Here is a 27,106-nt window from a genome sequence, read left to right as displayed (position 1 = left end):
TGTTCGGCGCCATGTTGTTTTCGGACGTCCTCTCTTTCTTTTCCCTTCTGGGGTCCAGCGCACTGCAGTTCTGGTGATAGATGTGTCTTCTTTTCGGAGTACGTGGCCAATCCACTTCCACCGTCTTCTGGTGATGATGGTTCTCATGCTTTCCTGATTGGTCTCTTCCAGTACTTGCTCATTGGAGATTTTTCTGGGCCAGAATATCTTTAGGATTCTCCGGAGACTGGTTGTGTGGAAGGAAGATAGCCTAGACATGTCTTTCTCTGTCATACGCCAGCACTCTGATCCATAGAGAAGGGTGGTAAGTATGCAGCTCTGGTAGATTGTTAGCTTCGTACGTGTGTTATATTGTGCTAATTTCCATGCTGTCTTCATGGTCATGAAAACACCTCTGGCCTTATTCAATTTGCTCTGAATATCCATGCTTGCACCTCCATCCTGGCTAATGACGCTACCCAAGTATGTGAAGGTGGTTGTACTTGTTAGTTCAGACTGCCCGACCTTCACTGCTGATGGACTTGGGACGCTCAGTCATCACTTTTGTTTTCTTTTGGCTAATGTTTAGTCCAACTTGTTGGCTGAAAGTGTTGAGCCTTGTCTTTACTTGTATATGGCAATGAGGGTGCGACAAGAGAGCAAAGACTGAATGTAATGAATGTTTAACGACACCCCAGCACGAAAAATACATCTGCTATTGGGTGTCAAACACGAGAGCAAGGTCATCTGCAAAATCAAGGTCCTCTAGAGTGGAGAAGAGCGTCCATCCGATACCTTTTGGTTTGTCTTCTGTTGTACGTCGTAGTACCCAGTCAATGATAATTTTGAAGAGGATGGCCGACATTACACATAACTCCGGTTTTCACACCATGCTATGCTATCAAATGCCTTTTCAAAGTCAACAAAGTTGATATATAGCTGTCTTTGCCATTCTGGACACTGTTCGATGATGTTGCGAAGCGTAAAAATTTGGTCTGTGCATCCCCATCCTCTACGGAATCTAGCTTGTTCTTTCCTAAAAGCATCATCAATAGCATCTGTGATTCGTCGGACAATTATTTTGCATAGGATCTTACTTGGTACAAATAGAAGGGTAATTCAGTGTGGGGCTCACAAACCCTGGCATGAGGCAAGTCTAACGCAGACTTGGCAGCTGAATAGGCCATTTTATTACCTCTGATATAAACATGTATGGGCACTCAACCAAAAAAAAAAAGAAGGTCTTTATTGACAATATATAAAAAGACGCACTTTCATATCTCCATCCCAATTAAGGGATGTTCCAGCTTCATATTATATAAATCTTAGAGACACAGACGTGAAACTGTAAACATAATAAATTTGGAATCCTTCATTTCTGGGGGCATGCAGTTTGAGCTGTTTTCGTCATAAATTAAGCAAAGGAAGCAATAAATAAATAAATCAATTAAAAAAATAAATATATATAGGCCCTACTAACGTCCAAAAGAAAGTATAAAAAAAAAAAAAAAAAGTATTTCAATTCCTTTATATTTTGGATTATGGAAATGAAATGGTGGTTAAAAATGTCGCCAAGTAGAACCAAATGTATCCAATTACCTAAAGCCGGTAAAGCGTCAATTTTCATTAAAAAAAACCCCGTGCATATTGCTATAACGACATCTGCACCCATATAAATTCACGTGCTAAACTGGTATAAAAATCTCTTGAAACTGCACGTTAGTAACACAGTACCCGAAAGCACACAAAAAATGCCTCGTTTATCAGCAGCACAGGGAGAGGGAGAGGGAGGGAGAGAGGAGAGAGAGAGAGAGAGAGAGAGAGAGAGAGAGAGAGAGAGAGAGAGAGAGAGAGAGAGAGAGAGAGAGAGAGAGAGAGAGAGAGAGAGAGAGAGAGAGAGAGAGTCATTGGTATGGCCCAGCTGGGAGCCACGCATGACCACATTGTAAGAACATTCGCTTGTACCCGTGCTACCATAACCAGGTTGATGGAACGTTTTTAGCAGACAGGGCAGACACCTGACAGGGCTAGGAGCGGAAGACCGCGTGTGACCACGCCCATTCAAGACCGTTACTTGCGTATTCTCCATCTCCGAAATCGCTTCCTCCCCGTGACTACATCGGCATCAACGTCAGTATAGAATGGATAATAAAAATAATCTGTGCTTAATGAGATTAAAAGTTTCTTTTTGTTTAATGGCATCATTAGAGCACATTTATTTATTAATGATCGACTATTGGTTGTCAAACATTTGATAATTGATGACATTGGGGGTGGTCTGTATGGGTGTGAACATTGTCAAAAATGCACTAAAAAATCATGCAGTTTCGACACATTATGATGAAAGTAACCCAAATATTTAACTAAAAATATTTAAAATATGTCCTCTTTCTTATTATGATCCTTTTTGTAACTTCCTTGAGACTAAAAATACCTGTATCTTTCTTCTTTTTTTTTAACCACAAGTGAGCATTTAGGATGCCATGGGCTGGTATGCATAAATCTCAGCTGAAGATCCACAAATAACTGTGGTCTACTACCTTATCTAGAGGAAGGCCACTGCATCAGCAGTAACGTATCATTTATATGCACTTTTGTTCCACAGGACAGCACATACCACGTCTTGATATACCAGTCGTTGGGCGCTGGATAAAACGGGGGAGAAAAGCAATCGTAGAACAATGGATTCGATCCTACTACGCAACAGAAGCGAGTACTTTACCCACTGAACCAACTCTCATCCAGGGTATAACCAGGACACAGTGATGGACCTTTTCCAGCTAAAATATCACTTTTCACAAACTTGAGGGTGAGGGCAGCAATTGTGGCAGGCGATGTTGTATAAATTAGCTTCTTATCATTTGTATGAAATTTAGGTCACGACTACAATTGGTGAAGCTAGAGACACGCGTGACAGCCGATGGGCGTACATTATCGTTCTGTCATGACATAAATACTACAAGTATTTAAACTAAGTCATGCGTGAACGAGAATTTTTGTATACCGGTGAATGAATGAATCCAACCATCATTGATGCACAGGAGACATGAAGTACGTGTGTACTTGTGTTTTACCGATTTATTTTATCACCACCCCACCCTCCAAAACACTGAAACACAACAACAATAAACAAACAAGCAAACAAAACCCCAAACACTCCTCCAAAATCAAACAAACACAAAACCTCTCCCCGAAAAAACAAACAACCAACAAAAAAGCCCACCCCTCCCACACACCCAAAAAAAAACCCCTCAAAACAAAACACACAAAAAACCAACAAAACAATCAACAAGACAAAGCAAAGACGAAGAACTACAAAAAAACCCCAAAACAACAAAAAAGCACAAAAACAACAACAAAAAACCCTAAAAAAAAAACCCCGTAAAAAAACCCCTCTCCAACGCAGATATATTTTTGTTTATTTCCCAATCTAATTAAAATTAGCTCCACTATTACATGGATCTAACACCAGCCAGTTGGAGCTCATGTCCATCAATCAAAACCTTACTTGCAGAATCCTGCCAGTGATTTAAAAATAATTTGAAAACATTCCGAATTATCCTGAGGGTATACGACATGTTTCGTGTGAATTACGAATGCCTTAAAACATGTAGTAGTGGAGCTAATTTTAATTAGATTGTTTATTTCCATATCCATCAAGCTACAGTTCTTTTAATCCCATTGGTATATTATTTCATTTTGACTTACCCGTCAAATATCAGCTATTTAGGCTGTCAGTCTGGGTACCGTCGGTTAATTTTGTTAGTGGTTAGTGAGAAAGAAGTGGGTGTAGTTAGCTGGGTGGGAGCCGGTACTGACAAGGAGTTTGACCACCACACTTATTGGATTACCAGTAATATACAACAATAAAATAGCCTTCTAGAACTGTGTAATACGAGCTGTGACATACATGGTGGTTTGCTCTCTCTCTCGCTCTCTCTCTCTCTCTCTCTCTCTCTCTCTCTCTCTCTCTCTCTCTCTCTCTCCCAACCCCCCCAACCCCCCCCCCCCCCAAAAAAAAAAAAACCCCAACGTTTTCGGGAACATGCTGGAAATAAGATAAGGTTGGCCGGTTTTATTATTATATTTTGTTAATTTAAAAAAACTTTAAAAAACCTCCTCTTTCTATTGCAATAATAATAAAGAATAATACACTGAACTCTTTTTTTTTTTTTTTTTAAAGGGACATTCCTGAGTTTGCTGCAATTTGAAAGATGTTATTGACTAACAGAGACCTTTTAACGAATGTAATTACATATTAAATATTACATAAAATATTAGTAGCTATATATTAAACGTGTTTCTAATCGTTCTAATATTTGTACTAGGTTAAATTTCATTTTATTTCCTAAAATGCAATTTGGGCTTCTTACAAATATTAAGACGACCAAAAACACATTGAATATACAGACACTAATATTCTAAAAAAAACCCCCAACATATTTAATATCTAAGTTTAATCGTAGAAATATTTTATTAGTCGGAAACATCTTACAATGCAGCAAACTCAGGAATGTCCCTTTAAAATGGTCGGCCTTTTTTGTAGGTACATGCAGGGTCGGCTACTCTGAAACAAACTGTTTAGGCCTTATATACAACTGTTTTAAATATATTAAACTATATATTATATCTGTTCGACTTGGTAAGATGATTGGAATGGTGCAGTTGTGAACAAACTTTATTCTGTCAAGCTAGTCCTAGGAAAGTGGCAGTCCTCCTAAAGGCGGTGCAAAAAGGATGAAGTAGTCATGTGCCGTGCCCGCATCGGCCATACGTATTTGACGCATCCTTTTAATTTAAAGTATGAATTTTGCCAGTTTACATACTAACTGTGCCACCTTTTGGTGGAGTGTAATCATCTTTAGCCGATGAGAAAATATATTTGATAACATAATTATGGAAGAATCTTTGAAGTTCCACTCAGAATTCATTAAATTAAAACAAACCCACAAAAAACATTTTGATTTCTATACAAAATGTTTTATTATACTCATTTTTATTTTTGTATTGTATTATATATACTCCCCCCCCCCCACCTCAACTCTTTACACTGATTTTACATAACTATATACTATTCTGTTTTTTTAACACAATCATATTCATATACTTGTCTCTGACACACAATAGCCGATGTGTATTTTTGTGCTGTATCATTAAACATTAATTCATTCATTCCACAGTGAAATACTTGAAAAAAAGTTTGTTTTGTGTAACGACACCACTAGAGCATATTGATTAATTAATCCTCGGCTATTGGATGTCAAGCATTTGGTCATTCTGACATGTAGTCATCAGAGGAAACCCGCTACATTTTTTCCTAATGCAGTAAGGGATCTTTTATATGCACTTTCCCACAGACAAGAAAGCACATACCAGTTGCAAATGCTAGATCCTATACACAACCAGGAGCTTAGGCTTTGTCTTCGTGCTTTCAAAACATCTCCTGTGGAGAGCTTGTACGTTGATGCACACGAACCTGGTTTAGGTTCTAGACGTGCAAAGTTTTCTCTTCAGTATGCTACAAAGATTAAATCAATGCCAATACATCCTGCACAGAATGCGGCGTTTGATAACAAATATATGAAGGTATTTGATCTGAAGCCGAATGTCATTCGAACATTTGGTCTTCGCATTAAGCAGTTTTTATCCGTTTTCAACATTGATTGAAAGGGACATTCCTGAGTTTGCTGCAATTTTAAAGATGTTATCGACTAACAGAGACTTTTTGACGACTGTAATGACATAAATATATTTTTCTGCATGAAAGATTAGTGGCTGTATATTAAAAGTGTTTCTGATCGTTCTAATATTTGTACTAGGTTAAATTCCATTTTATTTCATAAAACAGATTTTTTCATACGTACGAAATTATTTGAAGACAAAATCCAGTTAAGACGATCAGAAACACATTGAATATACAGACACTGATATTCTAAACAAGAAAATATATTTAATATGTAAGTTTAATCGTAGAAATATTTTATTAGTCCGGAAATATCTTACAATGCAGCAAACTCGGGAATGTCCCTTTAACTCATGAGGGACGGGACGTAGCCCAGTGGTACAGCGCTCGCTCGATGCGCGGTCAGTGTGGGATCGATCCCCGTCGGTGGACCCATTGGGCTATTTCTCGTTCTAGCCAGTGCACCACGACTGGTATATCAAAAGCCGTGATGTGTACTACCCTGTCTGCGGGATGGTGCATATAAAAGATCCCTGGCTGCTAATCGAAAAAAGTAGCCCATGAAGTGGCGACACCGGGTTTCCTCTCGCCATATATGTGTGGTCCTTAACCATATGTCCGACGCCATATAACCGTAAATAAAATATGTTGAGTGCGTCGTGAAATATAACATTTATTTTTTCATTAACTCATGATAAAAATATACCACACAGTTTCCTAAAATTTGTATTTGGACACACAGTAAGTAGCAGGCACGGCGGAGCATGGGGGTGGAGGGGGGTGGGTCGGGTTCTCTAGCACCCCCAAATAAATCTGAATCAAAAATATTATTGGTAGTATATCTTAAGGCAGATATGAATTTTAATTTACTTTACTTTGTCCTCGATCTAAATCAGCTCCCCTACCCCCATGTCAACTTACTACCACTGTGCCTGGGTGGAAGCAGTAATGTGGGAAAATGTATAGTTATAGATACTTGTTAATTTTCAGACACGAGACTTGGAATTTGGGTACGTTTTTATTAGTCACGTACGTCTGTTAAATATATTATTTTATAAACTTCCCACGTGTTTTATTTCAAACAATCTTACTCGTTTATAATATATCTTTAGATATTTTAGATATTTTGAAATTTGAATGACAGTTTCATTATTATTGCAAAAATATGACTTTATGTTATTGTACATCTTCAACATCTTTTTACAATAACAATAAAACTGTCTTTAAAATATTTTAAAATGTAGGCCTATTATTAGTTTTGTTTAACGGCATCACTAGAACACATTGATTTATTAATCATCGGCTATTGAATGTCAAACATTTGATAATTTTGACACATAGTCTTAGAGATGAAACCCACATTTGTTTTTCATTAGTAGCATGGGATCTTTTATATGTACTATCCCTCAGACAGAATAGCACATAGGACGGTCTTTGATATACCAGTTGTGGTGCACTGGCTACGAGAAATAGCCCAATTGGCCCACCGACGGGGATCGATCCCAAACCAACCGCGCGTCAGGCGGACGCTTTATCACTGGGCTACGTGCATCCCCTGTTATAAACGAGTGTGAATATATGAAACAAAACATTGAGTTTATTTTCATAAATAGAGCTTACACAATACAAATTTTAGTAAATAATTTAATAAAATCAATTAAAATAAGGTCTAGTTTAAAAACAATAAAATTGACACTCCCAAGTGCACACACAAACGCGATGACGACAATTAATCATAGGCATCGGCAACTGGAAGGCAGCAGTTATAATTTCTTTTTTCAGCTAGGGACAGGTAGAGGGATACATACTCTTCCGGCGCCTTTGCAAATGACAACTAAATTATGGAGTTTGAGGGTCTCACCTTCTTTGCTGGTTGTGGTAAGGAATGACGTCAAAGGACCTGACGTCACTGCATTACCGTATGGCGGCGCCCAATCCGCGTTCAGATTGTTGTGGAAATATACGCTTGGCAGAGGGATGCCTGTGATTGGTGGGACGCTGGGTCGGTTGGGTGGTGACACGCCCACTACGTCACAGCTGTGCCTCGGGCTCTTAGTATTTGACGGTAATGCTGTGTGTAGCAAAGGAAAACATTTAGTTTTAAACAGAAAATCAGAATATCTTATCTCAAAGTGTATGTGTTTTCCCGTACAAAGAGTGTTTTAGAGCTTATATATACAGCTGGTGATGGTACCTTACGTATCTATCACAGTGGCGTAGGAAGGAGCCAAAACGTGGGAAGGGAAGGGGTCGCGCGCACGCACACACACACATACATACATAGATGTGTGTGTGTGTGTGTGTGTGTGTGTGTGTGTGTGTTCTTCAAAAACGTAGGGGAACTCTAATAAGAATTTACAATTGCCAAAATTGTAAGGTATAGGCCTATTAGCTGTGGGGAATGGTTATATAATAATAGTGAATTAATTTGGCAAGCATTACAACCAGTAGTTCAGTACTACAGTAGGTTTTATGACCACCAAAGATCTTGAAGGACGATTGGGGTCAGAAGTGAAATTTGAAAGTTGACGGGTTTTTTTTTATCAGTAAATCGCAAATTCAAACAATAAAAATGACTAAAAACAAAATAAACAATAACAACTGTATGGTCAACAGAATGAAAAAGATTGACAGAAATAATGTTCCACAGTGATAAATGGACCTTCCTGGAAATTGTCAAAATCGAGAATGACACCCCACGCACGTGTACGTGGCAACTGCGTGACGCATGTGCAAACTACGGAATGTGTTTCGGTGTGTTGATAAACAGACCTGAACGTTCGTTACTAGGATATCTGTGGTCAAAACGTATGTTCGGTTTAATAGTTGATATTAACATTAATATTTCAGGTTCCCCTACTTTTTTTGAAGAGTATATATATATATAAAGCTACTGTATCAAGAAACGTGTGTGTGTGTGTGTGTGTGTGTGTGTGTGTGTGTGTGTGTTCCTCCTTGCCCCCCTTCCTACGCCAGTGTATCACATGAAACAAATCTGGCAATTAACTACGGCAATCGGCAATGCCTAGTTTAGAGAGAAATGGGGAAAACGCGCTGTTTTTCAGAGGGACCAGGGTACAAGTTACAAGGCACCTACAGTATTCCACTACTAATGTTGTATTAAAGGCAATCCCCCCCCCCCCCCCCCCCAAATCTCCCAGCTGACAAAGAATGGCATTGGATTTCATCTCCCCAAGGGGCGGGACGTAGCCCACTGGTAAAGCGATCGCTATTTCTCGCTCCACCCAGTGTACCACGACTGGTACATCAAAGGCCATGGTATGTGCTACCCTGTCTGTGGGATGTGCATATAGAAGATCCCTTGCTGCTATTCGAAAAGAGTAGCCCATGAAGTGGCGACAGCGGGTTTCCTCTCTCAATATATGTATGGTCCTTAACCATATGTCTGACGCCATATAACTGTACATAAAATGTGTTGAGTGCGTCGTTAAATAAAACATTTCCTTCCTTCATCTCCCCAACTAAACAGAAATACGAGCGTTATACCCGTTAAATACTGAATTTTCGTGGCACTTTCAATTGAGGGAGTGGGTGGATGTGCACCACAGTACTCCCTACGATCTGCGACTGAAGTGCGCAGTTACCCTTACCTTGCGACACGTCCAGGTCCCTGACATGAGCTTTTTGTTGTTTTCTCCATTTGGCTCTTCGGTTTTGAAACCACACCTAAACAAGACAGGGTTGAAACTGAAGTCACTGTCATGCGGAACCGCAGTTATTATGAGATAATGGTTTGCAAAGTAACATTATATAGGACAGGCCCCAAGGAACGATATTAAAGGGACATTCCTGAGTTTGCTGCATTGTAAGATGTTTCCGACTAATAAAAATATTTCTACGATTAAACTTGGATATTAAATATATTTTCTTGTTTAGAATATTAGTGTCTGTATATTCAATGTATTTTTGGTCGTCTTAATATTTGTAAGAAGCCCAAATTGCATTTTGTCTTCAAATATTTCGTACGTACGAAAAAATATATTTTAGGAGATAAAATGAAATTTAACCTAATACAAATATTAGAACGATCAGAAACACGTTTAATATATAGCTACTAATATTTTATGCAGAAAAATATATTTAATATGTAATTACATTCGTTAAAAGGTCTCTGTTAGTCGATAACATCTTACAAATTACAGCAAACTCAGGAATGTCCCTTTAAAAGGGGGAGGGGACACACGCTTTAGTAGTGAAAATCACAAGCATAAACATAACCATATGCTTATATAAATAGGATGACCCCCCAAAGCAAATTCTTAAAAACGCCTTTGATTAAACATTAATCTCACGAAACAGCCCGTATTAATCCTATTACCAGCTTACCCTCAAAACATAAATAAAATAAAATAACTTAAAATAAAGAAATAAAATTTTAATTAAAGTTTCAACTCCCAAAATAAATTAATTAAATAAAAACAATTTAAAATTAGAACCACACAATTGGTTTGTTTGTATATGTTTTTTATTTATTATTATTACTATACTAACCTGAACGCGAGCTTCCGTTAAGTCTATTTTGAGCGCTAACTCTTCTCTGAAGAACACGTCCGGGTAGTGCGTTCTCTGAAACGCTTTTTCCAGTTCCTCCAGCTGGAAACCCGTGAACGTGGTCCTGTAGCGCCGCTGTTTCCTTCTCGGAGAAGTGCCTAGAAATATATAACATCACATTCGAATTTATTTTCTGTATCTGGATCATAGGCGTATGGGTTTCCATTTCTTCGGGGGTGGGGTGGGGTGGGGTGGGGGTGGGGGTGGGGGTGGAGAGGGCAGGCAGATTTTCCCCCCGAATTAAACGAAAATGCCCGAATCGGAAAAACAACATTTATTCATATTGGTACTATTTCCAAAAAGCTATATAGGGTGCAATCTAATCACTACGCATTTTTATACGGATTACAAGTAATTTTTCGTGTAGATTGATGAAAATACATGGTAAAAAGGTCTCGTGTTGGCATATTATTTCCGGATTTAAGGATTTGCTCCAGCAGTTGGCCCCACTATCTTTTAATAACAGGTGTATTATACGCTTATGATATGGACACATTTACCTTGTGACTGTCGTGGGTACAGGGGTGACCGGAGAGATATGGGGCCCACCCCTAGATCATACACGAAGTGGGACCTCCTGAACCTACCCCCCAACACCCCCCAAAAAAAATCCCAACAACAACAACAAAACAACAACAACAACAACAACCAAAAAACCAAAACAAACCCAAACCCAAACCCAACAACAAAATAAAAAACGAAACCAAAAACCAAAAACAACAACACCCCCGCTCCTTCATAATTATATAAAATGTGTACATGCGGTGAACGGACTGAATAAACAACTTCACCAGTACATGCAGGGGGACACGACTAACCCGACGCAGCTACGAGGCAGCCACCTCAACACAGACTGGAGATCCCTGGAGGACGGCAGCAAATACGAACTCCACAACAAGATGTTTGGAACTCATGACACCGTAGTCGTGACGCACCAGAGGGACAAGACCTACCGCCAAGTCATACTTCCGGCCAAGTTGGATAACAAGAACATCCACAAGATGATCCGGGCGGTCTGTGGCCCCGACTACGGTGCTGTAGTGCGTACTTTGCTACGACGCCAACATCTCCTGCCTCTACTCCGGGAATCTTCAGGCTCGCCAAAGTAGACGCCAACCTCCTTTTTCTTTTTTTGGGCTTAGTTGGAGTTTAAAAATTTTCGGCCGCGGCTCAAAATTCTTATGTTTATTTTTTTATAAATAGTCCAACGCACTTTACTTGGGTGCCCGATCAATTGCTCAAATCACCTTAAAACCTTTTAGGCCGAGCAGTCAAAAACGTTTGGTTTTAAATTCTTAGTCCGGACATGTGTAGAATGTCGTTAGGATTTTAGGACTTAGGTCTTTGAGCGACCACTAAATTTTGTATTCCAAATTCCGCCCACCTCAAACGTACCCCTCCCCCCTCCTGGCCCGGACTTAGTCACTGGCGAAAGTCAGAGATTAAGCCCGTGACAGGCGTGCGTGAAACCTTCGTGGTATATACGCACGTGTAAAACTTTTACTCACTCACATGCGATCTTAGCGTTAAGATCGCGTCGTAGAACTGGCCCTAGGATGTATAGTTCAGTTTATAAGCCTTAAACAACCTTTAAAATATTAAGTCCATAAGTAAGATTTTAGAAACTTTACCATCATCTTGTGATTCCCCGGAAGAAGTTCTCAAGAACAGCCACTACATCCAAGACCTGAAAAGCCACAGGCGATTTGGCGTAGCTAGGATTTCATCTTGGGAGTTACCTACATTGGGTAGGGGGTGAGGGGCATCCACAATGTATTTTACATGTGCTGTGGGAAAAAATATAAATATATACGATAGTGGAAAAAAGGAGTGGTGTGGGGGTGGTGTGGGGGTGGTGGGGGCACGCCGGTGTGTAGTCCCCACACCTCTAGTGTAATTTTCTGCTGTTAACACCATCAATTTCTGTAGTTTGATTCGCACAACTTTTAGCGGAATTGATTTTGTTAAATTAAGTCTGAGCCGCTCCCAGCATACGAAAGGTTTCTTTAATTAATAATATTTACAGACGACTATCGATATGTGAGGTCAATCGTTTCTGGGTCTTTAGACCAAAGTGGCAAACTACATTTTATTCTTTGTTTTAACTTTTTGACCAGCTGAAAAAATCTAGCGGTATTGAAAAACCGAGCGTAAAGACACCTTACCATTTCTATATTCCTGTGTTATTGGTGTAAAGATAACGTGTGGATCGGTTAATTTGTTATTAATTGGTACACATAAATGCGAAAATAGCGAAATAATACTCTTGTAAAGGAATGTTTTATTTAACGACGCACTCAACACATTTTATTTACGGTTATATTTCAGGAAGACTGAAGAGGCCCCATACTTCTGATGAGCATGTTAACATAGGCATAACTTGACAGTCGAACATGTTAAAAATATGTTACTATTAAATGAACCCAATTTATATGATGATCTTATAATTTGAATAACAGCTCCTTTTGCTTTTGACAGAGTATGTTGTAATGCCAAATTTCTACTAAGTTTCTTAGTGAAATTCATACCAAGGTATTTATAACTATTTACAACTTTGATTTCAAGGTTTCCATATTTCCATTTTTCTATAGCAGAAAGGTACCCACCATTTCTAAAGACAACAATATTAGTCTTATCTAAATTCACAGTTAGACAAAGTCTATCAGCAGATTTCTTCAAATTATTAATTTGCGTTTGCAGTCCACCAGGGGTAATTGATAACAAAACTATATCATCTGCATAAAGGAGCAAAAATAACTCATTTAAGTTTGGTAGAATTCGTACACTATATTTACCACTCTCTATTACTTCATTTGCCAATTCATTTATATAAAAAAAAAAAAAAAAATGCAGAGGGCTTATTTTACACCCCAGTTTTACACCGAAGGGATATTCAAAGAAATAGGTAAACTCGTGTGAATTGTATCTGCCTTAACAGATGCATACATAGCTTTCAACATTTCCATTGTCTTACCATGAATTCCAATAGTTCTTAAAATATTCCACAATATATTTCTATTAACAGTCAAAAGCCTTCTTGAAATTAATAAAAGCCACATACAACTTAGTACCTGATAGCAATCACTTTTGGATGGACTCATATAGAGTAAAAATATGGCCAGTTGTTGAGTAATTAGTTCTGAACCCTGCTTGTTCTTCTAAAAGTGTTCCTGTACTTTCAGCCCAGTGAGTTAAATGTTTATTTATAATGTGTGCATATATTTTACTCATAACAACCAATAAAGAGATACTACGATAATTATCTGGGTTATTTATATCTCCCTTTTTATGCAGAGGAATGATCACCGATGTAGCCCAAACCTGTGAATATATGGTCGTTTTATAGTTGTTCGAAATTAAAGTGACAGATCTTTGTGTTTAAACACTACAGCGTATGTTTCACTATTAAAGTCGATTTAAATAACTGAAATTAAACATTACTTGCATTTTATTATTTATATTACCTATTACCGTATGTTTTAGAATCATTCTAAAAACGCATGTACCTCCGAGAAGTAACAGTTATAGAGACGAGCTGTAGTCTATTTGTAGAGGGTATTTCCCTCTATTCAACTCTCTTGTAACTATTTTTAGAGGGTATTTCTCTGTATTTAACTGTGTGGTAACTGTTTTTAGAGGGTATTTCTCTGTATTTAACTCTCTTGTAACTATTTTTAGAGGGTATTTCTCTGTATTTAACTGTGTGGTAACTGTTTTTAGAGGGTACTTCTCTGTATTTAACTCTGTTGTAACTATTTTTAGAGGGTATTTCCCTGTATTTAACTCTGTTGTAACTATTTCCCTGTATTTAACTCTGTTGTAACTATTTTTAGAGGGTATTTCCCTGTATTTAACTCTGTTGTAACTATTTCCCTGTATTTAACTCTGTGGTAACTATTTTTAGAGGCTATTTCCCTGTATTTAACTCTGTTGCAACTATTTCCCTGTATTTAACTCTGTGGTAACTATTTTTAGAGGGTATTTCTCTGTATTTAATTCTGTTGTAACTATTTTTAGAGGGTACTTCTCTGTATTTAACTCTGTTGTAACTATTTTTAGAGGGTATTTCCCTGTATTTAACTCTGTTGTAACTATTTCCCTGTATTTAACTCTGTTGTAACTATTTTTAGAGGGTATTTCCCTGTATTTAACTCTGTTGTAACTATTTCCCTGTATTTAACTCTGTGGTAACTATTTTTAGAGGCTATTTCCCTGTATTTAACTCTGTTGCAACTATTTCCCTGTATTTAACTCTGTGGTAACTATTTTTAGAGGGTATTTCTCTGTATTTAATTCTGTTGTAACTATTTTTAGAGGGTATTTCTCTGTATTTAACTGTGTGGTAACTATTTTTAGAGGGTATTTCTCTGTATTTAACTCTGTTGTAACTATTTTTAGATGGTATTTCCCTGTATTTAACTCTGTTGTAACTATTTTAGAGGTTATTTCCCTGTATTTAACTCTGTGGTAACTAGTTTTAGAGGCTATTTCCCTGTATTTAACTCTGTTGTAACTATTTTTAGAGGCTATTTCCCTGTATTTAACTCTGTTGTAACTATTTTTAGAGGGTATTTCCCTGTATTTAACTCTGTTGTAACTTTATCCAAATATGTTACAGATTTGCAGATTAACCAAACCTCCATTTTCACGAGTTGAAGCTAGGGTCTGCAACTCTAACTTTATACGAAAGAAAAAAACCCCCATACACACAGAAAAATTACGTCCCTCAGAAACCCGAAACCTTTGTGGTATAGGGGCATGTTAAAAGGTACTCTCTCAGAAACTAAGGCCAGTGACTTGAAACACTGAATTCTGTTCTAAATTGTACAATCACAATCTCTGATTAATATAAATATCAGGCGATTTGTAAATTACAGTACTTACTTTGCAAGTCATGAAAATTGCCGTCATACCGATCAGATGTCAATCGACTGTGACCATCTTCCTTTGTAACCGCCGTGCCACACGCGTGAATACCTGAAACAAGTCAAACTAATTCATTTAAAAGCAAAACAATAGTTCTAGGAAGAAATGTGAAACTTGTCTTCGGCTGAATGACTCTTCATTCTCCTTTTCCCCCGAGATGTCTTTTTATTTGTTGAATTTTTTATTTTGTTACGCGTTTTTGGAAATTCTTTTTGGAAATCATCTGGTTACACAGTCGTACGTCTATACAATTTTGAAACCAGGACGAGAAAACCTTTGAACATAGGACTGAATGATTTACAGAAAGTTTACACAAACTCGCGTTAAAAGAGAAGACTGTGCAACATAATAAAAAGAAAAAAGAAAGAAATGTTTTATTTAACGACGCACTCAACACATTTTATTTACGGTTATATGGCGTCAGACATATGGTTAAGGTCGACACAGATTTTAAGAGGAAACCCGCTGTCGCCACTACATGGGCTACTCTTTCCGATTAGCAGCAAGGGATCTTTTATTTGCGCTTCCCACAGGCAGGATAGCACAAACCATGGCCTTTGTTGAACCAGTTATGGATCACTGGTCGGTGCAAGTGGTTTACACCTACCCATTGAGCCTCAAAATCTGTGTGGTCCTTAACCATATGTCTGACGCCATATAACCGTAAATAAAATGTGTTGAGTGCGTCATTAAATAAAACATTTCTTTCTTTCTTTCATGTTAACAATACGAATTATAGTGTCTTATTGTACAGATGGTAAATAATACAAGATCTCCTTACAAGCGCCATGTGCTATTTTCTATACAAATTCACACTGTAAACATTTTAAAACCCTCCTACTATGGGAACAATCCCTAATGTTAATCAGAGGCTGTGCCCACAGTAAGTGTGTTTGAATTCTCGGAATATAAGCACGTTAATACCTACCAAACAAACAAAGAAACATTTTCAACAGTGTACAAACCGTAAGCTAGTCGGGAGGGACCTAATGTTAGCGTACGCTGTACATTGTATTGGGAAATGAAGAGTTACGAGGATATTCCCTTACTTAAAACACACCACAAAATAATGGTTTAGCAGGGCAGGTGTATTTTAATACATTTATTATGAATACTTTTAGGAGGGGCAACCGGTTTAGCGAAACAGTGTATGTTTGTGAAAATATTCACAACTGTGAACTAACCCGTAATTTAAAGCCACTGGTCTAGGTTCCGAGTCATGCCTTCATTATTTATTTATTTATTTATTTATTTATTTATTTTAAAGTTACATTCTCTGGTTACCATAGTATAACATCATGTACAAATGTGAATTACAAGCTCAAATGCACTTTTTAAAAAGTCGTGTGTGTTCGCTATGAACGGATATCGTCAAACGTATACGCTCGATTCGTCACCTGTGCCGCCATAGCTCGGCAAAGCACAAACGACAGCCTGTTGTCAGTTTCAGTTAACACGTGCGTTTGCCGATTTCAAATTGCAGGGTTCGTCTCAAAAAATTAAAAAGAGAAATCTTGCGCTGTACGAAGAACGTTCGGTTGAGGATACGGTACTAGAGTCTTTAGTTAAAACCGGTTTGATCTTGACAACGTATTATTGACAGTCGTACCTTCCTATTTCAGAATTGATATTTTATAAAGTGTTAGTAGAATTTTCAAAGTTTAGTTTGTATACTAGTAACACATTAATCATGTATATATTTTTAAAATAAAATATACTAAAGTAGACAATGAACGTTTTCACTTCTTAATTTTACGTGTTAAAATCGACAAAATCAAATAAATATTATTTCGTTTGGAAAGGGTAAAATGTGTGTGTGTGTGTGTGTGTGTGTGTGTGTGTGTGTGTTTAACGACATCAAAGATAAAGCATATTAATTTAATAATCATCCGACCCCATACAACCGTAAATAAAATGTGTTGAGTGCGTCGTTAAATAAAACATATCCTAGCCTTCCTTCCATCTGCTGTTGGATGTCTAACATTTGGTAATTTTGACATATAATCTTAGAGAGGAATCGAGTGCATGTGCAGGGGGAGGGTATTGGAGGTCGAAACCCTTACTAGCCCAAGCTTAAAACAAATTGAAATGTATTTTTTGGGGGAGCATGGCCCCATATAAACTTCGCTCAACACAGTCTATAACCCCAACCCCGCTGAAATCCCTGCACACGCGCCTTGGAAACCCGCTACATTTTTTTTAGCAAGAGATCGTTTATATGTACCATCCCACAGACAGGATATCACATACCATGGTCTTTTTGTATACCCGCCGATGGGGATCGATCGTAGACTGACCGCGCATTTCCAAAAAACACCTTTTTAGGTCTAAGTAATGAATAAAAATAACATATAGTCTTGAAAAATGTTACGTAAATCGAACACAGTACCCTCTTCCTCTACCCCTAGAGCGTTACGTAATTAGTAATACCCCCTTACATGTAACGCGTATGCCAACAGCTGGCCACTGTCAAAATTTCAAGGCAAATCCCCCCACTCACCGACCCCTGGAAAGGCGTTGTACCATACCCCTATGGATATAAATGTTTTGGAGATATGAGACGACCCCTCAATCAAGACAGTTAAATTTGTTCAAAAATTGCGAAATCTCACGTGATCTCTTGTTGGGGAATTCGACACTTGTGATAAGCCAATGAAAACTGAGATCGGCACGAGCCCGTCAAAAGTGTTCCACTTTCAAAATACTGGCTTTGTTTTTGACCTGGATAAGCCAGCGTAGTGAAACCAATGCGGAGTGCGGCGTCATATATGCACCAAACGTAATTGGATTTTCTGTTCTATATGCTTAAATAATAAAAATATTCCAGGGAATGTAATTTTAAGTGTTTGTTGTTTTCTTTTTTTTTTTTCTGGCAAAGAAATAATTTTGAACTACCATTAATACAAACACCATGACAACGAGAAAGACGTTGGGTTTGTCAAAAGTGATAATTTAAGTAAAATGGTTTAAATGATGTTCTGTTAACGGTACAACGGCTGGAATGCTCAAACTACACTAAACAACAAAAGAAACGCGATTATTAATTTAATTTTCTTTAATTTATTTTAATTTATTCCATTTGGATCCCATTAGTTTTTGTATCTATTAAAATTATCAATGTCTTTTTGACAGAGCCTTTTTGACAGTCTATTTACTAAATTAATTGTAAAAAAAATTAATATGATTTTTTTTTATCATATCTTTTGTTGCTCTGTATATTTTTTTACTCTTTAGTAGCAAAGGTCAACCAACGTCTTAGGTGTGTTTTGTTTCACTGGTTCACACAAAGTGTGTCAGGCGTTTCACTTTTGATGTAAGGTGTATTCTGTTTCCAGTTAGTCATAACGTCAACACGCCAAGCACAACGGCTTCTATCGTGCTGCGATTTAACAACGGCGCTTCGCTCGTTGACAAAAACTTAATAAAATTGTTGCACTTCTCAAACTTCGTTGTAATTACTCGCTGATGCCGGATAATTTGACGAGAAGGGAAGCCAAACGACTCGACTGAACTCCAGCGTCTAAACAGCAGACGACATGTTAACCCCGGTGGGCTCTCACAGATTTCTGGGGGTTTTTCTTGTCCTTATAATTATCTTTTCATTATAAGTTGTAATTTAAAAAAAAATTGAGAGCTTATAGAATGATATTACGCGACAAATATAGTTAAAATCAAATCGATATTCGCTTGATATTTGAAATATGAACAATAATATGTTTTACTATCCATTGCTTAACTATGTTTTTTCGTTTTTGAATTGACTGTAATTTAATACCTTTTAACACATTATGCCTGTATAAGATTGTTTTTTACTCTGCATATTTTGTTGAATATTATAATTAATTAGCTAATACGAATCAAATGTGGTTTTTTAAAAGATTCATAAAATAAACTTTCCATTTACAGCAGCAACCCTAGTTATTAGACAATGTAAATTTTCGGCGATTGCAATTGTTTTTGACTGTTAAATTACTTACACTCGACGACATCAAAGGAATATTATACAAAAATCAATTTGTAATGTACACGCGACAAGATAATTGGCAATAAATGTTAACTGAATTTAAACACATACGTATACAGAATATGTTACTGTTGAAAACCCCTCAAACAAAACTCCAAACCAAAACAAAATAAAAGCAAAAACAAACAACAAGAAATAACAAAAACAATAAAACACCCCCCTCTTCAAAACAAACCCTCAACCCACTTAAAAAAACCCCTCAAAACCCAACCAACACCCACAAGAAACAAGACCCCTCTCCCCCAAAAAACCCCCAAAAACCAAACAAAAACAAACAAAAAACAAAAAAACCCCACAAACAACAAAGCAATTATAACATGGTACATTAAGTGTCTGATTTGTTCTGGTGCTTGATCCTAAGTTTGAAATCTACTTACCTGTGATATTTATATTTTACACAGCTCTTTACGCTGTTTCCATTTACCTTTTGAATGTTAATATTCATGTTGATCATCACTTCATTTCAGCATTGACCTTAGTTTGACACCCAATTGGCGATGTATTTTTAGTGCTGGGATGTCGTTAAACGTTCATTCATTCATTCATTCATTCATTCATTGAGTCCTGGTGTTTGTAGTAGCTTAAAAATCTGTTTTATGCAGAGCAAAAGGTACATATTTCAGGAACTGTGGCCAGTGACTTTAATACAGCTGTTCTGTATCATGTGAAAATTACGAAAAAAGAAGAAGAAAAAAGGAATAAACCACCAACAAAAAAGCCAACCTCCAAAAAGCCAAATAAACAAACCCACAAATCCGTTTAAAAGTCTCGTTTCTAAATTTAGGCATATAATCATATTCTTGTATTTCAAAAATATTTTCAAATGTACAGTATTATACATTTATAATAACAATTATATTATTTTGATATAAACCACTGAAATCCGTTGGAATGGATTGTTATAAAAGCTGGTTGAAAGTTTCTTTCTTCTACACAATTAGTATTGGTATAACAATAACCTATTTCATGCTTAGCATTTCTGTTTTGGAATATTAATATTGGTAAAAGTGTTATCTCGATTAAATATCACATAGTTTGTTCATCGCTAGATACAACAACACAATACAACAACCAGGCCCATATTGGGAGGGGTGGGGGGGGGGGGAAGTTCGGGGGGTTCGTCCGAACTCTCCCGCAAAAGCTGAAGTCCACTTTAAAAAAAAGATTGCACAAATAGTTGACTTTAACTTTTGCAACTCTCGCATAAAACAATATTCGTCATTTAGCAATCCCCTTACCAAAGCTGCAGTGTACATGATTCAGAATTTTTAACTAATCTGGCAAAAAAGAAAAAAAAACGAAAAAAAAGGAACCTACATGATTGTAGCAAACATGTTTAATTGTACTTTCTGCTATACTGATGACCTCGTAGCACTCCATAATCACATAACAATGACAGCAGTTCACCGCCCATTGATTTATTAACCAAAGTTAAAAATAAAAGGTTAACAACAGAAAGTAATCCATTTAGGTCATGTCAGGTCATAGGTTTTAACATGAATATTCAGAACAAGCATGTCATGAGCGCAGGCGTCGACATTCGCTGGCTCCTCCGTCCAGGACAGGAATAGGGTTGAATTGGGTGGGAGACGGGGCAACCCGCGATGGCATATGCAATGGACCACAAGCAGCCCGACCAGGGTCGGTAGCGGGTGAGAGTTGGTTTTGGTGCTCTTGAATTTGCAAATGTCCCGTAGGATTAAGGCCAATTAGAAAATGTTGCGTACTTTCTTGAAGGTAATTTCCAAGTATTTCAAAACGTTTTATGGCCAACATGTAGATGCCATTTTGATGATATGACGTATCAGTGACAAAATTGCAATGGGATGCAATACCTTTTGCTAAAAACGTTTGAGGACTACACCTGTACTCTTAACAGATACAATTTTTATGAACGTAATGTGTTTCGTTTTTCATAAATATGTGCATTATTAAAGGAACTGATAATAGTTCTGAGGTACACGCACTTTTTCTGTTACTAAGGTTATAAGCAATTGCCGAAAATATTTAACATATACCTCGGGTCAATACCTATAAAGGAACATTCCGGAGTTTACTGCATTGTAAAGATGTTTCCGACTAATAAAATATTTCTACGATTAAACTTACTTATTAAATATACGTTCTTGTTTAGAATATCAGTGTCTGTATATTCAATGTGTTTCTGGTCGTCTTAATATTGGTAAGAAGCCCAAACTGCATTTTGTATTTAAATAATTTCGTACGTACAAAAAACCAAAAAAACATTTAGGAAATAAAATGAAATTTAACCTAGTACAAATATTAGAACAATCAGAAACACGTTTAATATACAGCCACTAACAGTTTATGCAAAAAATATATATTTGATATGTAATTACCACCGTTAAAAAGTGTCTGTTAGTCGATAACATCTTAAAAATTGCAGCAAACTCAAAAATGTCCCTTTAATTCCTATAGTGTGCTAGAATTTCATTATCTTGGATTTTAATTTAAAAAACCCAAACATTAATAACACAAATACAATCTATAAAATAGTAGAAAATTGTTGTTTTAAAATATAAAATTTTAATTTACAGATGCCAGGAAAACGCGTTTTAGGCTTTCAGATTAAACATTTTAATTTACAGATGCCAGGAAAACGCGTTTTAGGCTTTCAGATTAATCATTTTACGGGTAGACTCTGGAACCCCATACAAAGTTCGGGCGTTTTGCGTCCTCAAAAAACTTTATATCCAAAAGGCCCCGGCAAATACCTAGTCAAACCCTCCAACTCGAAATGCTGGCTACGGTCTGACAACACAACTTAACATGCATCATGTCAGGTCATAGGGTTTTACGTGCACATTCAGAACAAACTGTTGTAGCGCACGCCCTTAATATGCATAACAATGACGTTCACTTTGAAGTATGAAAGACGAAAAGAAAAATGGTTTTGGAAATGAAACAAAAGTTTCACCTTAATACCAAAATTCGTTGCTTGTTCAGACGCTGCACTAAAATAAATTATCTTTACCAATGCCCTTTTTTATCCAGCAATCACTATATGTATTATAAAGATATGATGACTAGATACATTTCGATATTTTTGGTCACTGACATATGATAGGCATTCAGCACATGTAGACATACTACTATGGAACACGGTAAAGTTGTGAATTAAAACATTACATCTATATATATATATATATATTGTTTTAAAGTTCAGGAAACTATCAACAATACATTCGACGTCAAATAACACATTTAACTGTGGATGTTCTATTTCTTCAGTGCTGTAAAGAACAAAATTATGCATATTTAATTTACCAAATTCATATGAAGATTACAGCTGCGAGCCACCAACAGTTACCGTAATTGTATTAATAAATTTAGCAAATTAAATCACAGCACTTACCGAGATTAAAGGTTCCAGCGGTCACTCCTCCATCTGCAGCGGTCATTCCATCTCTAGCGGCTCCGGACGCATGGGCAGCGGACGAGCTCACGGGCGGTACCACGGTGTAAAATGTGGCCGGCTGCCTGACGCCTATATCCCCCACCCCCTCACCAAGAGATAGGTAGCGTCGGGCCGGACCCGGGGCACTCTCTTTAGTATCGTAGTTACGAGGCTGATAATAGCTCTCCATCGGCGGATACGTTTGTTAAGTGAGCGCAGCAAATGTAATTTGGATATCAAGGAGTGCGCGTTCGATCCTGATTTAATATTGTATATTAGGAGGGATTGAAGGGTTTCAATGCGTAATTTACGCACCATCATCCAATAGCAGTTGATTAAGCAGCCATATAAATTTTTTTTTTTGTCGTCACGGGAGTTAATACACGTGCCGTTTGAGAAACTGCTGAAGGGCATCTTTTCACATCGACTTAGGGACACGACTTGATACTTTGTTGTGTTATTCTAGAATTATTCTAGTACCAGAAACAAGGCCAAAATATAGTCGGCTCTCTGGTCAGATCAAAGTTTAAGAATTTTAAATTTGAAGTATAGAATGCACAGAAAAGGTGGGTTTATTTGTGTGGGTTTTTTGTGTGTCCTCATCTACCTTGGACCTTCCTCATTGGCCATAGTTACCCCTCATTTGCATTTCCTTCACATTTTCCATATAGACAAAGGAACAGAATCTGTTTTTAGAGAGATGGTGCGTTCAAATAGTATTATTTGAGCCAGCGTAGCATTAGTTTTTAGTATAGATGGCGTTGTTGTAGTTACCGCGGGAAATTAAAATGTTGTTGCGACACGCGCGCTAACCCGAGACCAGCAATAATAATATTAATATATATATAAATATATATCATAATAAATATAATTTAAAAAGTACACACACACACACACACACACACACACACACACACACACACACACACACACACACACAGAGTAGTTATACGGAATGGTATTGGCTTGTGAAGATATATACCACCCCGAATGTAACGAACTGGAATACTTTACATTTTTATTCACAAGATGAAACTAAAATGAATGTTTTTCTGTCTGTCTATCTGTCTGTCTGTACTATCCTTTAACGTTAGCTGAGGCAGCGAAGTCGGACATCAAAGAGAAAAACCGGTTTCTTCCCAGCTTAGACAACCTCTAAGTGAATAATAATCACAGAAAACCTGCAAGTTGATGACACGTGCTTCAGATATAATCAAAGACGCTGTTTAGAAGTAGTCTGTTTTCAGATTCCTTTGTAATCAGCCAAGGTGATTGTTAATCTTTTTAATGAAGATACTGTTCTCGAACGTAGTTCAGCATTGTACCAAGCCTAAAATAACCGGGTGGTGTGTGTGTGTGTGTGGTGTGGTGTGGTGTGGTGTGGTGTGGTGTGTGTGTGGTGTGGTGTGTGTTTGTGTGTGTGTGTGACAGTATGTGTGTGTGTGTGTGAGTGCGCGCGCGCGTGTGTGAAATAAACAAATAGGTTACATTATTACAGTAAACAAGAAAAAAAACACACCCCAACAACATAAAACCCACACACTGACACAACACACACACACACTAAATACAATTAAAACCCAACCCCCCAAAAAAAAACCCCAACAACAACAACAATTTAACGAAACAAAAACTCAATCCAACAAAACAAAACAACAACCCCCCCAAAAAAAAACCCCAACAACAATAAAACAAGACACCACCCCACGAAGAAAAAAATCTACCCCCCCCCCCCAAAAAAAAAAACCCAAACAAAAAACAACAAACATATATTTTTCGTATTTTCAGGAGTGGAGTGGGGGAGGCAATGGCCCCCTTAGCCTGAGTAATCTGACTGCAAGAGAGCTAGACGGACATTTGGACGGACGGTTATGACGTTCTCATAACATTCGAATGCCCGTCTAGATCTCTTACAGTCAGAGTACTCGGGCTATGCCCCCCCCCCCCCCCCCCATTCAACTCTAGCGACGGCCATGCAGTTTACTGTCAATCAATTCAAAGGAAAGGAATATTTATTTGACTACGACAATGCAGAATGACACTGAAAGAAACTAGATCATAAATCTGAACGACACAACTGTAACACGTGATCAGGGCCTAATTAACTAAACTCTCGCAACTTTGCGATCTCGCAGTGCAATGCTAAAAAACTTGCATAGAGGATGTTTTGTTGTCTAGCAGCGCCTAAGAGAGCTTTGTAAATTAGGCCCCTGCAGGGCTGTGACCACAGGAACATAGTAACAATAAAACATTCACTGAATAGTCATGCATTCAAAACCGCTTTAAAGCCACAAACAAAGAGCATTTCTAGATACCAAAAGAAGCGAGATTTTGCCGTGTACATTAACATGTAAAAGTGTACCAAACCCAATGTTATTGAAACTCAATAGGATTTAACAAATGTTTTCAGATAGATAATACTAAGGGGCGGTAATCCTCATACCATATGACACTGTATCTGCCTTTCATGTCGCAAGGAGTATCAATACAAATACCGGTATTTCAATGTCGCGTCACGACGTGATAAAGACAACGAAACAAAAATAACAAAAGAGAAGGGGGGGGGGGGGGGGGGGGGGGAGAGAGAGAGACAACTCCCCAAACAAACCCAACCTCCCAAGAACAACAAAACCCCCACACTCAAACCGCTGTAAAGAAAGGACTGTTGATGCTTTAAAAGAGCATAGTTGGTATATATTTCAGACTTTGACTTGTACTCGTATTCAGGCTAGGTTTCACAAGGGTGTGGCCAGGCTAGGTTTTACAGGGGCGTAGTCAGCCTAACTTTTACAGTGGTTTTGCCAAGCTAGGTTTTACAGGGATGTAACCAGGCTAGGTTTCACAGGGGTGTAGTGTAGCCAGGCTAGGTTTTATATGGGTGTAGCCAAGCTAGGTTTTACAGGGGTGTAGCCGGGATAGGTTTTACAGGGGTGTAACCAGGCTAGGTTTCACAGGGGTGTAGTGTAGCCAGGCTAGGTTTTATATAGGTGTAGCCAAGCTAGGTTTTACAGGGGTGTAGCCGGGATAGGTTTTACAGGGGTGTAACCAGGCTAGGTTTCACAGGGGTGTAGTGTAATCAGGCTATGTTTTACAGGGGTGTAGTCAGGCTAGGTTTTACAGGAGTGTAGTCAGGCTAGGTTTTACAGGAGTGTAGTCAGGCTAGCTTTTACAGGGGTGTAGCCAGGCTAGATTTTACAGGGGTGTAGTCAGGCTAGGTTTTACAGGGATGTAGTGTAGCCATGCTACGTTTTACAGGGGTGTAGTTAGGCTAGGTTGTACAGGGGTGTAGACAGACTAGGTTTTACAGGGGTGTAGACAGACTAGGTTTTACAGGAGTGTAGCCAAGCTAGGTTTTACAGGGGTGTAGTCAGGCTAGGTTTTACAGGGGTGTAGACAGACTAGGTTTTACAGGGGTGTAGACAGACTAGGTTTTACAGGAGTGTAGCCAAGCTAGGTTTTACAGGGGTGTAGTCAGGCTAGGTTTTACAGGAGTGTAGTCAGGCTAGGTTTAACAGGGGTGTAGTCAGGCTAGGTTTTACAGGGGTGTAGTCAGGCTAGGTTTTACAGGAGTGTAGTCAGGCTAGGTTTTACAGGAGTGTAGTCAGGCTAGCTTTTACAGGGGTGTAGCCAGGCTAGATTTTACAGGGGTGTAGTCAGGCTAGGTTTTACAGGGATGTAGTGTAGCCATGCTACGTTTTACAGGGGTGTAGTTAGGCTAGGTTGTACAGGGGTGTAGACAGACTAGGTTTTACAGGGGTGTAGACAGACTAGGTTTTACAGGGGTGTAGTCAGGCTAGGTTTTACAGGAGTGTAGTCAGACTAGGTTTTACAGGGGTGTAGACAGACTAGGTTTTACAGGGGTGTAGTCAGGCTAGGTTTTACAGGAGTGTAGCCAAGCTAGGTTTTACAGGGGTGTAGTCAGGCTAGGTTTTACAGGAGTGTAGTCAGGCTAGGTTTAACAGGGGTGTAGTCAGGCTAGGTTTTACAGGGGTGTAGTCAGGCTAGGTTTTACAGGGGTGTAGCTAGGGTAGGTTTTACAAGGGTGTAACTAGGCTAGGTTTTATAGGGGAGTAGCTAGGGTAGGTTTAACAAGAGTGTAACCAGGCTAGGTTTATAGGTGTGTAACCAGGCTAGGTTTTACAGGGGTGTAGACAGACTAGGTTTTACAGGAGTGTAGTCAGGCTAGGCTTTACAGGGGTGTAGACAGTCTAGGTTTTACAGGAGTGTAGTCAGGCTAGGTTTTACAGGGGTGTAGTCAGGCTAGGTTTTACAGGGGTGTAGACAGACTAGGTTTTACAGGGGTGTAGCCAGGCTAGGTTTTACAGGGGTGTAGCCAGGCTAGGTTTTACAGGGGTGTAGCCAAGCCAGGTTTTACAGGGGTGTAGTCAGGCTAGGTTTTACAGGAGTGTAGTCAGGCTAGGTTTTACAGGGATGTAACCTGGCTAGGTTTTACAGAAGTGTAGCTAGTTTTGGTTTTATAGGGGTGTAGCTAGGGTAGGTTTTA

At 38.2% G+C, this 27,106-nt stretch overlaps 1 protein-coding gene across 1 annotated transcript; it reads right to left on the bottom strand.

Moving 5' to 3' along the window:
* Positions 1-694: 694 nt before the first annotated feature.
* LOC121381613 (homeobox protein aristaless-like) lies at positions 695-22,792 on the bottom strand. Its single transcript, XM_041510948.1, has 6 exons — positions 22,561-22,792; positions 15,119-15,211; positions 10,175-10,332; positions 9,274-9,349; positions 7,524-7,733; positions 695-789 (listed from the first exon to the last, which is right to left on the bottom strand). The coding sequence occupies exons 1-6, from the start codon at positions 22,790-22,792 to the stop codon at positions 695-697; spliced, it is 864 nt and encodes a 287-aa protein (XP_041366882.1).
* Between the last annotated feature and the right edge of the window lie 4,314 nt (positions 22,793-27,106).

The sequence above is a fragment of the Gigantopelta aegis genome, chromosome 9, assembly GCF_016097555.1.
Source record: "Gigantopelta aegis isolate Gae_Host chromosome 9, Gae_host_genome, whole genome shotgun sequence".
In the NCBI taxonomy this organism is placed as follows: Eukaryota; Metazoa; Mollusca; class Gastropoda; order Neomphalida; family Peltospiridae; genus Gigantopelta; species Gigantopelta aegis.
Note: the sequence above shows the minus strand (reverse complement) of the source record. Positions and strands in the feature narration are given on the sequence as shown.

Bases quoted from the DNA above. Each gene is read 5' to 3' on its own strand.
- LOC121381613 (XM_041510948.1), bottom strand. From the start codon at position 22,792: ATGGAGAGCTATTATCAGCCTCGTAACTACGATACTAAAGAGAGTGCC. The intron at 9,350-10,174 runs GTTAGTATAGTA...TGTCTTGTTTAG, and splicing joins TAACGGAAGCTCGCGTTCAG to GTGTGGTTTCAAAACCGAAG. The intron at 790-7,523 runs GTGAGACCCTCA...GACGTACAACAG, and splicing joins TACCACAACCAGCAAAGAAG to AAGACAAACCAAAAGGTATC.